Genomic DNA, 13,097 nt, shown 5'->3' with positions numbered 1-13,097 from the left:
AGGAGAAACACACAGACCCTCCTCAGAGAGGATTCCTTCTCTTCACGGCGGGTACTTGGCATATTGGGAATGTCCCAGCAAGTTGTTATACTCTTCCTTCTTCCAAAAGGGAGTTAGGTCAGTTTCCGAGAATCCAGGGACTACAATGACAGCATAATTTTTAAATGAAGTGAAAACAAAAAGGTACCGGGATGGGGATGAAGGAGAGCCCAGAAGGAGCTCAAAACACAGACTTTCCTCACACCCGAGGACCCCCAAAGGGCTATGAGCTTCCTGGGAGGCAATGCAAAACCAGGTGTCCTATCAGCTGCACAGTTTGCAACTTACATGAAATTTAAAGCAATTGCCCAGAAGAAAGTCAGCTATTTCTGGGACAGTAGTTTCTCCCAGGGGTTGTCCCAGGAACATGCTTCGTGATGTTACACTCCTTTTTGAAAAGTCAAGGATGGTGAACAAGGGCTGGTCCTTATAATGTACCACTGTAAGTGCCAGAGAGCAAACTCGAGGGGGTGGGGAGGAGGTGACAGCACGGGAGCTGCATGCTTCCAGCCGTGCTCCCAGGACAATCTCAACACCACTTTTTATCAAATATTGAGTGTCAGTATGAGAATGGATGTGAGCGTGTTTGAAACAATTTTTGATGCTGTGCAAATGCACAATGGTGTTAAACGGGCCTCCAGACCGTTAACTCCTTCATTTTTTCATTCAACAATTAGTTTTTGGAATATGCTATGATCCAGGAACACTTGTACAGGAAACAGCTTTTCTTTCAACGGTTAAAACCTGGGAATTTTTTCTGGTGGAAGATACCGGTTTATTTTGCCCCTTGTGCATTTCATGGAAATGATCTCTGAAGTAAGAACAATACTAGGATTTGCAATTTAAACTCTAGTGGAGCTGCCATTGTGTCGTGGTATTACACTACTAAAAAAAAAAAAATCCAACCTCAAGCCTTTATTTATCAGAATAAAAATTGCCAATGAGGGACTTCCCTGGTAGCTAAGTGGTTGAAAATCCACCTGACAATGCAGGGGACACAGGTTCAATCCCTGCTCCGGGAAGATCCCACATGCCGCAGAGCAACTAAGCCTGTGTACAACAAGTACTGAGCCTGCGCTCTAGAGCCCGTAAGCCACAACTACTGAGCCCACTCGCTGCAACTAGAGAAAGCATGTGTGCAGCATGGAAGACCCAACGCAGCCAAAAATAAATAAATAAAATAAATAATTTTTTTTAAAAATTGCCATTGAAACACAGTGCTTAAGAGCCCAGACTTAAGAGTCAGATTGTTCTGGTCATGCTCTAACATTTAGCCAGCTATGTGAACATCTTTTGGCAATAATTAATAGTAACTAACTCACAACGAGATAATTCATATAAAAGTACTAAAAGACAAAAGCCACATGGAGCAGTTTAAGCCTGGCACAGATTATGCCTGCACTGGACCCTCACTCCTAGCACTTAATTTTACTCCTTTGAATATAATTGAGACCGCAGTCTTTAAACTTACTCTCTTATTTTTGTTGGGTTGAGGAAGGGAGAGAGAAGTTTCTCAGAATCATTGCCAGTCCCATTTTTTTTCCAGGCTCAAGCAGAAACAGAAAGTTGGTTGGAGGGATGATGCATCCAACACAATTCCATCCCTTTAATTAACCAGAAATGTCACCCAAAGGGCACTGATTGATTCTGCCACATTTTTTGTGGGCTAATGTACTTCTTGCTCTACTGGCTAGTTTTATGAATTTTCACCATAGCTTTTAGCCAAGGACTAAAGAATTGGCTGAGGCTTTGTGGTATAGCTCTCCCTGCATTTACTTGCTTTGCGGAAGCATAGGACCATGGTCTTTGTCTAGGGCAGCTGGACCACTCTAGACCAAGCATGCTTTGTCCACCTTCTCTGAGACACCCTGGCATCAGTGAAGGCCTCTTTCCAGGGGATGCTGAGTCTTGTCTTATGCCAACCTCATCTCTCTGGCAGGAAGCCCAAGAAATTCTGGGCACCAAGTTCCCAGGTAGAAAATATTTATCCATGAAAGCCAAGTGACAGCGAAAGGGGAAGGGTGCCTCGGGGCTGCTTTTTACTCACCGTCTGGAGAGAACTGGTCCCTCTCAAACACGGTGATGCAGAGGACCTCCTGCTCCAGGTCTTTGATGAAGAACTGGCAGTTGGAATTCCACTTGGGATTCAGAGTGTCCTGGATTGTCTTGGTGATGTGACACTGGGAGCCCATGGTCACCTCGCAGTACGGGTTACTCTTTCCTAGAGGGAACAGAGCCTGCTTGACTCCCGCCTGCCGCCCAGCTCTTCTGGATGAGCGTGGCGGGGTCACAGCCATGTGGCAGCTCTTCCCGCTACACCCCTCATTTTGATCTCCCTCCAATGCCACACTTAATAAGCTGCATAAAATGGAGAATCCAGGCGGAAACTCACACAATCCAGCATCATACTTAAAGTATAATACTTAAATATTCATAATACTTACATAATTACATTAGTGGGCTTCAAAACTAAGCCTTTCCTGTCTCCTCACTTTAGCACTAGATTGTGTCAAAACCACAGTCATCCCTCAGTATCCACGGGGACTGGTTCCAGAACCCTCCACAAATACCCAACTCCTCAGATGCTCAAGTACCTTAGATAAGATGGTATAGTCTTTGCTACCCACATCCTCCCATATACTTTCAATCATCTCTAGATTATATATAATACCTAATACAATGTAACTGCTATGTAAAACGTTGCTGGTGTGTGGCAAATTCAAGTTTTGCTTTTTGGAAATTTTTCGAATTTTCTTCGAATATTTTCGATCAGCAGTTGGTTGAATCCGCAGGTGCAGAACCTGCAGATACAGAGGGGTTGACTGTTTTGTGAAAGGGCAGCCACTCAGATCTCTCTCGAAAGCAAAACGGTGGAAAAGAATTTTAAAAAAATTCTTTTTAACAAGTGCTAGAAAAACCAAGTCTGGAAGGAAATTGAGGATTATGGAAATAGCACATTTGTTTTAAAGCCAGGTGGAGGGGATGCAGAAAAGGCTTCTACCACTAATACGTGCTAGAGGGGGCCTCTTGGGTCCTTACCGTGTGACCGACAGGGTTTCAGTTCAATGCCCTCAACCACGTTCACCATCAACCTTCCAATGCCTGTGGCCCTTTGGGAACGGACTATGACGGCAGGAGAAACAACACAAAATGCTCCCGTTTAGGATGTGCAGCCTTTCTGGTTTGCCTCATGATCCGTATTATGCTCCCCTGCAAGAACAATTCCCCACCCCTCCCCCGCCTTGAATTCTTGCTTCCTTGATCCTGGAATCTGCCCTCCAGCCCTCACCCTGCACCTCGCTCTCCCTCTTCCGCCTGCCTGCCCCCTCAGGCTTTCCCCTACCCCCAGGCCCATCTTCCAGCTCTAAGGGTTCTAGGCACAACCAAATGGTTCTCTGCCGCCACTTTGCGGGATCCCGGGCCCCCCTGCTCAGCGATGCATTTACCCAGGTACGCCTTCTCCCGCTTCTTCTTCTCCGTCTCTATGTAGAGTTCAGAAGCAGCTTTGATTTTCTGCACCCAGGCGGTCCTTGGAAAGGAAGAGACAGAACGGTGCCAAACAGAACTCAGGCTTCAGGTCTGTACAAATTCAGTTTCTAGGACTCTGTCTTGTTCGTTTGATTTTTACAACAAAGGTTCAGCAAAGAAAGTCTGGTTTTATGTCACATGGTGCTAATCATGATTTCTAGCATGCACAACAAAGGCACGAGTGACATTTTTACTGATGTACTCAAGACCTGAGTTTGCGTCCCCATGGAAGAAAATCTATGATGATAAATGCTGCCCTGGAGGAGATGTTGGCAACAACTCCCCTTCCTTCCTTCTTGAAAAGCATCATATATTTGCCTAATCCAATAAGGCCAGAAGGATTTCTCTTACTAAACCATCCAAGGAAAGAAACCATTTCCCAGATAAAGAACCACTTTCCGTGAAAAAGCACACACACGTTGGGGAAAGCATATTGGCTTTCCCCTACATCTTGGCGTGATGTTTTCGCCTTCCTTTTCCCGAGAAGCATATGCATGACGACTTTAGCCAATTTCCTGCTTTTTGGCACAAATGCTCTTGGAACGCTGTAGGTCTTACGTGAAGTTCACCCTTCAGAAAATAATCTGTTTCATTTGGCTCCGGGGCAGAACCTTGAAGATGCGATTAAAGCAAAAATGCCCACAATTCTAGGATCCAGAATGTCTGTCCAAGGAAGCCAGCTGAGGAGGGGGGTCAGGATTAGGTGGTCCTATCAATCCCCAAATCACTTTCCTATTGGTTTCTGCCACCTGGGAAACCTTGGGAAACGAGATGCTCCATTTATCTCAAATTCTGAAAATGGCTTTTTAAAAAATTCTCAAGCAAAATTCATTTCAATGCATTTTATCTTGCAAAATTCATGCCATGGGTCAAACTTCTGAGAGGCTCTAGAAAAACGTATTAAGACCGCCCCACCCTCATGCCCCCCCCCCCCACCAACCTCCAGCCAGAGGGGATGGCATTGCAACTGAGGGAACGTTGGGAGCTGCTGACTAATTAAATGTCCCACATCTGTCCTACACCTGGTGGGACCTGGGTGCCCAGTGCCAGTGAGGAGGCAGCTCTTACCTTTCATTTATGCTTTCTGCTCGGAGGGTGTAGACTCGGTCAATGTGGGAAATGTGGAAGATGGGTTCATCCCCGGAAGGGTCAGTGGGTAATTTTACTAGAACCTCATTTAGGAAAATAGGCTGAAAAATAATGCACAGCCATTACAAAACCAGACTGGGGGCCGTGTATTGCAGTAAACTATGAGTATGTGTGTGTGCTTACATGCACGTGTTCTAATAAACTAGACTGAGGGTGAGGGGGTGTGTGTGTGTGTGTGTGTGTGTGTGTGTCTGCGGCCGGGGTGGGAGGGTGTTTCAGTAAACTATAGCAGAATAATGATTTTGTGTTCATACTAACTTTCAGATACTACAAGTTATAAATATGGATTTCCCCCCTTCATTTTGCAGGTATTTTTAAAGTCCTCCAGAAGAAGACGTGATGCGTCTGTTTTTCCCACAGTATATCCTAATCAGCAAACAGTCCCCATCTACTCTACCTCCAAGCAATTCTCTCCAAGTTGTTCATACGAAGCTGCTAGTGACAATCTACATAAGTACATTGTGCTTTTTCCCAAAATAAAGCTAACTGCTGCTTCAGAGAAAATTCTTCTGTGAAAATACTCACACAGAGACAAGTTTAGAAAAACAATATCCCATGACACGAAGACACACAAACACAGCCATGCACGTAGAAGCAGACCAAATAAACAGCTTAGGAAAATTCTCTACACGTTGACTATTTAGATTGGCTTTTGCTGGAAAAAGGTGAGGGGCACAGATGTTCCAAACCGTCTTGAGAAGTTTGGAGGGAGATCTGGGAATGTTCGGGAGGTGGGTGCTTGAGTTCTAGTCTCGAGCTTTCCCACACCTGCCACACTAGACCAGGAACCCCACCAGGGCAAGGCATACCTTCAACACATCTGGGGGACCCACAGTAGCCACTTGACAGCTAATAGATGTTTCGTCAACTGATCTGAGCAGCGTTCCTTTTCTGATACTGCTGGACCCGCGATGCTGTGGTCACCCTAAATCCTGTCTCAGCCCCTGCACTTCCCGTATGCCACAGCCCCCAAACCCTGCTGAAATGCTCCTTTTGGAAACTTCCTCCTCCCCCAAACGTCAACCCTGATGTTGCAATCCAGAATCAAACTTACGGTTTTGTACATTTTATACTGCAGGTTTGATTTGGGGCTGAAGACTTTGTCGGTGCCCGAAGAGCCCAGGGGCTTTATGATTTGGGTCAGCAGGAGGAAGTCGTTGAAGAGGAAGCCATACAGCTCCTTGTTGCTCTTGGCCTTGTAGAGTTTCCCACTGTGCAGAAACTTGCGTGGCCCCAAGCAATTGGTCACTGAATTGAACACAAGTTGCTGAGAAAGGAAAACAAAACCCAAAGAAGACACGATGAAGTAAGGTCATTTTTTGTTTTGTTTTGTTTTATTTTGTTTTTCTGCATCTGAAAGCATGGGCTCCATCAGAATCTGAGGCCTGTAACTTAGGCTCAAATCAAGGACTTCTTTGAAAACTTCAGGCAGGGACTTTTGGAGCCAAGAAGTCAAAGTCGTGGTTCTGGAGATTCCACGTGTCAAGATGAACTTTGGCTGTAATTCCTAATGATTTTCCCTGAGGTCTGCTCAGTGTCTCAGGGTGACTGGTGCTTTTCTCCCTTGTATTTAGTGGGGAAACTGGGCAGCAGGAAGAAAACACTCAGCCCTCTCCCTCCTTGATGGGTTTGTGCTGTGTGCAGGCTAGTCTGCCGGAGGTGGCGTGAACCAGCTCCAGTGATGGCCCTGCACAGGCTCAGACAGTCCTAAGCGGTTCTGGAAAGCAGCAGCGACTCTCTCTGTACAGTTCCACAGGACAAATGCTACTTTCCAAGGCGCAGCTTGAGTCCAGGCCCCTACCACGTGGGTGGACTACAGAACTCAGTGGTGCTGACAGATGCCTCAAAGCCAAGCAGAACAGACACTGTTGGTGCCCATTAAATCTCACCCAACTCACTGGTCCCGAAAACGTGAAGGGGACAGGCAGCTCTCTTCCTTCCACTTCCCAAAACTTGGAGACAGATCTAAGTGCTGAAACGCAGCTCTGTCATCCCCCTGGGCTCTATCATCTCATGCTCTATCATCCCCCCTGGGCTCTATCATCTCCTGTGAGCAGGTTCTAAAGGGGAAGAGGGAGACTGTAGAAGATTTGACCCCACTAAGGCCCCCCTTTTTGGATAGTGGGGGAGAGACTGAGGGAGGGGAAGGCCACAGCTGTGCCCAGGAAGTGATACGATCCAGGCAGGAGTCAGAACTTTGGGTCTCCACCTGCCCACACTTGGGCCCCTGGGGTATCCTCCAGCCAGCAGCCTTCAAGGCTGAGGCTCTCTCCAGAGCTATGAACCCTACAGACCTCCCTGAGAAGAGCATTAATGAAGAGGTGACAGTTCACAACACGCATTCCCCAAGAGATGCTGCTGGCCACCTGTCTGCCTCCAGCAGTGGGGCCTCTAGGACCAGAGACCTATAGGCAGCAAGGAAGAGTGACCAGTGCACTCTGTTCTCAGGTACAAGGAGGGATGAGGGCCTCTAACCTCCCACTGAGGTTCTGAGGGAGCCCCAAAGACTGAAGGTGACACCACAAAGGGAGCCTTCAAAGGATGTCAATCTAGCCCTTTTTACTCACCAAGAGAGAGTTCAAGCCACTTGGGGGCCATGAATCTAGCAATTCACTTGGATGACATAGAGGTGATGTGGTTTATTCATACTCAAAGGTTAGAGCCTCCAACTGGCCAGGCTAACACTGAACATATGTGAATTGGGAACAGTCTTGATAGTTCTTGATCTTAAGACAAGAATGCCAAAGACGGCATTTGTTTGAAACTTAACTACCGGTGTGCGTCCAGATCTGGGCCAGGAAACAGAAGCCAACACGCCCCCTCCCCACGATCATGAACCCTGACTGTACAGACGAAACAGACCATACAGAAAGCTGGTGTACAATAGCCACGAAGGATCGGTCACTAAAGAAGGACAACAGTCTATTTCAAAGAGGGCACGTACATCACAAAAAAGCAAATGACAAGAGTTTATTTTATTCTTAATGTTTTGAGGGGCTTTTTTTGCCATGCCGTGTGGCATGCGGGATCTTAGTCCCCCGAGCCCATGCTCCTGCAGTGGAAGTGTGGAGTCCTAACCACTGGACCACCAGGGAATTCCCTATTCTTAATGTTCTAAGATGAAGACCCAGGCCTCACTGAGTCCCATAACTGCAGCCCTGAGACTCAGGGAAGGACCCCTTTAAAAGTGCACAGTGAGGGGAATTCCCCGGCGGTCCAGTGGTTAGGACTCTGTACTTTCACTGCTGGGGCTGGGTTCGATCCCTGGTCGGGGAACTAAGATCCTGCAAGCCACGTGGTGTGGCAAAAAAAAAAAAAAAAGAAAGAAAGAAAGAAAGAAAAAGATAGGGAACATTGAAAAAAAAAAGAAAAAGTGCACAGTTGCACTTAAGGCTGGCAGATTCAGGAGCTGTTCAAGTCCACTGTCTTCAGGATCAAATTAATACTCCTTGGAATGATACACAGCCCTTCCTTGCCCTGGCTTCAACTTGCCTTAAAGCTTATCACCTATCACCCTACATTGCTCACCCAAGTCCTGCTCAGGCTGTGCCCTCCACTGAAATGCCCTCCCCCTGGACTCTTTCCTGGAGACGTATCTTCATCCTTCAACACCCAGCCGAGTGTCACCTTCTCCAACATGTCCCTGAATCCCTCCACGACGGTTCCTTCCTCCATGAGTGTCCAACAGCACTTGGCACCTAGATCTGCCTCATAATGTCTCACACTGTGTGGTAAATATTGGTTTGATCCCTCTACTTGGTCCAGGACTGTAGGCTTTTTGAGATGGTGTAGGTCACATCTTATTGATTTCCATGTCCTCAGTGTTTAGTACTGAGCAAGGCACATGGGCAGGTGCTCAGTAAATGTTTATTGAATGAATGAATGAATAAGTAAGCCAACCAGTGAGTGCCCCTGGATTGCTTATCAACACAGTTCCAAAATGGGAACCCACATCCATCACCTTGGTTTCCACATGGCTGCTTCCATAACTTTGGTTATCCCACACCTTCACGGAAGGGGGACAGGAGGCAGGGCAGGGAGGAAGCAGTGGTGTAACTTCCTCAGGTAGTGAATGCCTTTGAAGCTTGTAAGAAGGAAGGAGCCACAGGGAGAGTGGGTGAGGGAGACAGTCTGCCTGGGCATTTTGGTAAACCCTAGTCAATGGTGTGTGTGCACAAATGTGTGTATGTATGTGTGTATCTGTGTGTGTGTACAGAGGCAAAGAGAAAGAGAGTGAGAACAGGCAGAAAGAATGAATGAGACTAAAGCAAAGATAAGGGACAAGAAGAGAATCAAATACTACAGGAGAGACTCTGTTTCTGGTAGTATGGTGGACTAGAGACTCTGACTCACCCAGTGAAAAATTTCAAAACCGAGTAAAATATAGAACTGTAGTTTTTAAATGCAAGCGAGGTGGTAAAAATTAAAAATGAAAATAAGAAATTTGCAGAGGCCAAAAACAGCATGAAAATGTGAACCCTGGAAGATAAACAAGCCCCTAAGCTGGCTTTAGCCCTGAGAGTCTTTCTTAAATCTGGTGACCTTAAGCTTCCATTTTAAAGGCTATGGAGGGTGCAAGAGACAGGAGATATATCCAGGGCCCACATGAGATAACAGGAGATCCCAAAAAGCTGGACTCCAAAGGAAGAATGACAAGTAAACTCAGCACAGAAGGGATGAGCAAGGAAACTTGCTTGTTTTTGAACTTGGTGTAAGTGGAGGGAAAAAAAAATGTCCCTGAGAATCTGTAACCACAATGCAGTTCTCATTTAAGTTTACAACCACAATTCACACACTAGTGTGAAAACCCCTCTATATTTAATTTAGGGTGATCCTGGTAGCTAGCAATCCTTGCAGGAGGAATACAACTTCAGACCTCAAAGATCCCACAGATAAAGTTCCAAGGAATGTTGAGCTCACAATCAAAAATCAAAGTACATACAGAGAAACAGACATGTGTGGTGAGAGCTAGCAGAAGCAACAGACCAAACAGTGAAACTCATAACCTGAGTTAGTGGAATTATAGATCTGAAATATACAAGAATATATTTTAAATGTGTTAGGAAATAAATGAGAAGCCTGGTCATTTGTGAAAGGAACAAGACAAGAAAGAAACCAGCAGATTAGAGAAAATAACTAGAATGCTGGAAAGGGTAAAAGAAAATAATTGAAATAAAAGAACTCAGTAGATGGATTAAACAGCAGATTAGAAGCAGCTGGAGAGAGAACTAGCAAACTGGAGGCCAACAGGGAGGACAATTCATGATTTTGTCTCGTCCTCCTTCAGGCCGGCTGCCAAGGCTCAGTGGAGGAGACGCAGGTCACACCCTAAGGCGCTACCTCAGACAGGCCTTCACACTGCACATGGGCCTGGATCCACTCCAGCCGGTCCGAGTTCTCCTTCTCCCGCACCCCTTCGTTCACCTGGGAGCACAGCTCCTCTGCCTTCTCCAGGGCGTGCTTCAAGTGGCTGTGGTCTGGGTGGTTTTCAGGAGTGTTTTCCAGGATCTACATTGGAGAACAGAAGACAACATCCTTAGGCAGTGTGGGTGAGCCTGCAGTTCACTGTCCTGGAGGGCCAGACCCAACAGAGGCAGGGCATAGCACAGACTTTCCTGAACAGTGCCCACAAGAGCAACTGCAGCTCTAAGCACCCACCTTGGCAATGACATGGAGAGAGATGACCACTCTTTGTTGGCAGGGGACCCTTGGGGGGCATGGGCTGCCACATTATCTATACCTGGGATATGAGGAGGGCAGTGGCTACAGCTAGGGCAATATTGCACCCCGTGTGGATTTCTCCCTGGAGAATGGCTCTTTCCTGGGTCTATGCACAGCTGTAGGCAACTATGGACCCGTGGAACTGCATGCTAATGGGTGCATCTGAGCAAAGGTGCATTTTTCTGGATAAATTATTCCAAGCCAGTGGTTAAAAGTGCCAGCTCTAGAGCAAGACCTCCTGGGTTAAAATCCCTGCCCTGCCATTGACCAGCCATGATATGGGTCAGTCACATAAATATTCTGAGCCTCATTTTCCTAGTATGAAAAATGGGGATACTAATAGCACCTCCTTTATAAGGTTGTTTGGAGGACTAAATGGCTTGATACAAGTAAAGCACTTTGCAAAGTACCTGGCCCTTTGAAGGTGCTCAGTAAGTGACAGCAGTTACCATCAGATTCTCAAAGGACTTTGAGGACACTGAGAACAGTCATCATGAGGAAAGACACTAAGAATGAAGAAAGACCCTAAGCCATCTTTGCAATGTACTAGGATTATGTTGAGGGTGTACTTGCCCAGGCCTTGTCCATACACAAATAATTCAAGTGGGCTTTACCCTGAATAATATCTCATCCCTAAAGTGTACTTTGGTTTAAAGTCCTAAGGAGGCACCCAATTTGAGGAAGACACCCAATCTGGGTCCTGTGTGTCCACCAATCATCTCCAAACAACAACCCCAGCCCTGGGTGGATCCTGGGTGTACATTAGAGCCCCTCTGAAAAGTCCTGATGCCTCAACTCTGACCATATCAGAATCCCCAGGGGAGGGACTCAAGCATCGGAATTTTCTAGAGCTCCCCGGGTGATTCTAACATACAGCCAAGACTGAGGACAACTGCTCTCGATGGGAAGCCCACATAGCTGAATTGTGTGAATTCCTTTTTTCTTTGTTTTTTGTTTTCAAAATGAAAATAGGTGTATGTTTTTTCTCATTGTAAAAGTATTATTGTACAAAATTTAGAAAATTTAGAAAGTTATAAAAAAACTAAAAACCAGCCATAATTGCACCATCTGGAATTAACCTCTGCCTACCTATTCATTAATACACTCTGTGTAGATATAAATACATATAGTTTAAAAAAATAAACATTGGATCATGCTACCATACTACACTGTACCATTTTGTACTTGCTTCTTTCCCACTTCATGGCAGTTATAGCACAGCATTTAGTGTCCACTTTATATGGACCTAGATCATCATTTTATTATTTTTTAATTGAAGTATATAGAGCATCATTTTTAAAGATTCTATAATATGTCATTGTAAGGATGAACCACAATGCATTTAAACAGTTTCCCTCCCATAAAACTTCATGTTTCCAATTTTTCAATATTTCTCTGATTATTTCTTTAGAATAAATTCCTAGACATGGTAGTGCTGAGCCAAAGAGAGCATGGAATTTGATGTATACATTGCCCTCCAAAAGACTGAACCAGTCTACCTTCCACAAGCAAACTTGCCAACACTGAGGACTCACAATCTTTTCAGTATATGCCTACCTGGCAAGCCAAAACCAGGTATTTTCTTATTTGGTTATGCATTTCTTTTATTACCAGAGAATTTGAATTTTGTGTACACTTAGTACGTAAGTACACTAAATGATAAAGCTAACATTTATATACGGCTTAGTAGGAGCCAGACATACATATATTCACTCAGTTGATTTCTCACAACCCTATGCACTAGGTACTATTAGCATACCTATTTTACATATAAGGGAACTGAGGCCCAGAGAAGTTAAGTAACTTGCCCAAGGGCACACAGCAGTGGTACCAAGATTCAAATACAAGCAGCCTGGTCCCTGACATCATTTTTTTTTAATTATTTTTTTAACATCTTTATTGGGGTATAATTGCTTTACAATGTTGTGTTAGTTTCTGCTGTATAACAAAGTGAATCAGCTATACATATACATATATCCCCATATCTCCTCCCTCTTGCGTCTCCCTCCCACCCTCCCTATCCCACCCTTTGGGTGGACACAAAGCACCAAGCTGATCTCCCTGTGCTATGCTGCTGCTTCCCACTAGCTATCTATTTTACATTTGGTAGTGTATATATGTCCATGTCACTCTCTCACTTCGTCCCAGCTTACCTGTCCCCCTCCCTGCGTCCTCAAGTCCATTCTTGATATCTGTGTCTTTATTCCTGTCCTGTCCCTAGGTTCTTCAGAACTTTTTCTTTTTTTTTTTAGATTCCATATATATGTGTTAGCATATGGTATTTGTTTTTCTCTTTCTGAGTTACTTCACTCTGTATGACAGACTCCAAGTCTATCCACCTCACTACAAATAACTCAATTTCATTTCTTTTTATGGCTGAGTAGTATTCCATTGTACATATGTGCCACATCTTCTTTATCCATTCATCTGTCAATGGACACTTAGGTTGCTTCCATGTCCTGGCTATTGTAAATAGTGCTGCAGTGAACATTGTGGTACATGACTCTTTTTGAATTATGGTTTTCTCAGGGTATATGCCCAGTAGTGGGATTGCTGGGTCATATGGTAGTTCTATTTTTGGGTTTTTAAGAAACCTCCATACTTTTCTCCATAGTGGCTGTATCAATTTACATTCCCACCAACAGTGCAAAAGGGTTCCC

The 13,097-nt window shown here is 45.2% G+C and overlaps 1 protein-coding gene across 1 annotated transcript in view; it reads right to left on the bottom strand.

Annotated features, from left to right (window-relative positions):
* The window catches only part of ITSN1 (intersectin 1), a 235,769-nt gene that overhangs the window by 9,677 nt on the left and 212,995 nt on the right, over window positions 1–13,097 (bottom strand). Inside the window, 6 exon segments of the mRNA XM_036850123.1 lie at window positions 2,087–2,260; window positions 3,079–3,162; window positions 3,486–3,568; window positions 4,636–4,757; window positions 5,771–5,983; window positions 10,057–10,224. Of these exon segments, the coding sequence (XP_036706018.1) occupies window positions 2,087–2,260; window positions 3,079–3,162; window positions 3,486–3,568; window positions 4,636–4,757; window positions 5,771–5,983; window positions 10,057–10,224 (844 nt within the window).

The sequence above is a fragment of the Balaenoptera musculus genome, chromosome 4, assembly GCF_009873245.2.
Source record: "Balaenoptera musculus isolate JJ_BM4_2016_0621 chromosome 4, mBalMus1.pri.v3, whole genome shotgun sequence".
Lineage (NCBI taxonomy): Eukaryota > Metazoa > Chordata > Mammalia > Artiodactyla > Balaenopteridae > Balaenoptera > Balaenoptera musculus.
The sequence above is the reverse complement of the archived record's forward strand: the minus strand, read 5'-3'. Positions and strand labels throughout refer to the sequence as shown.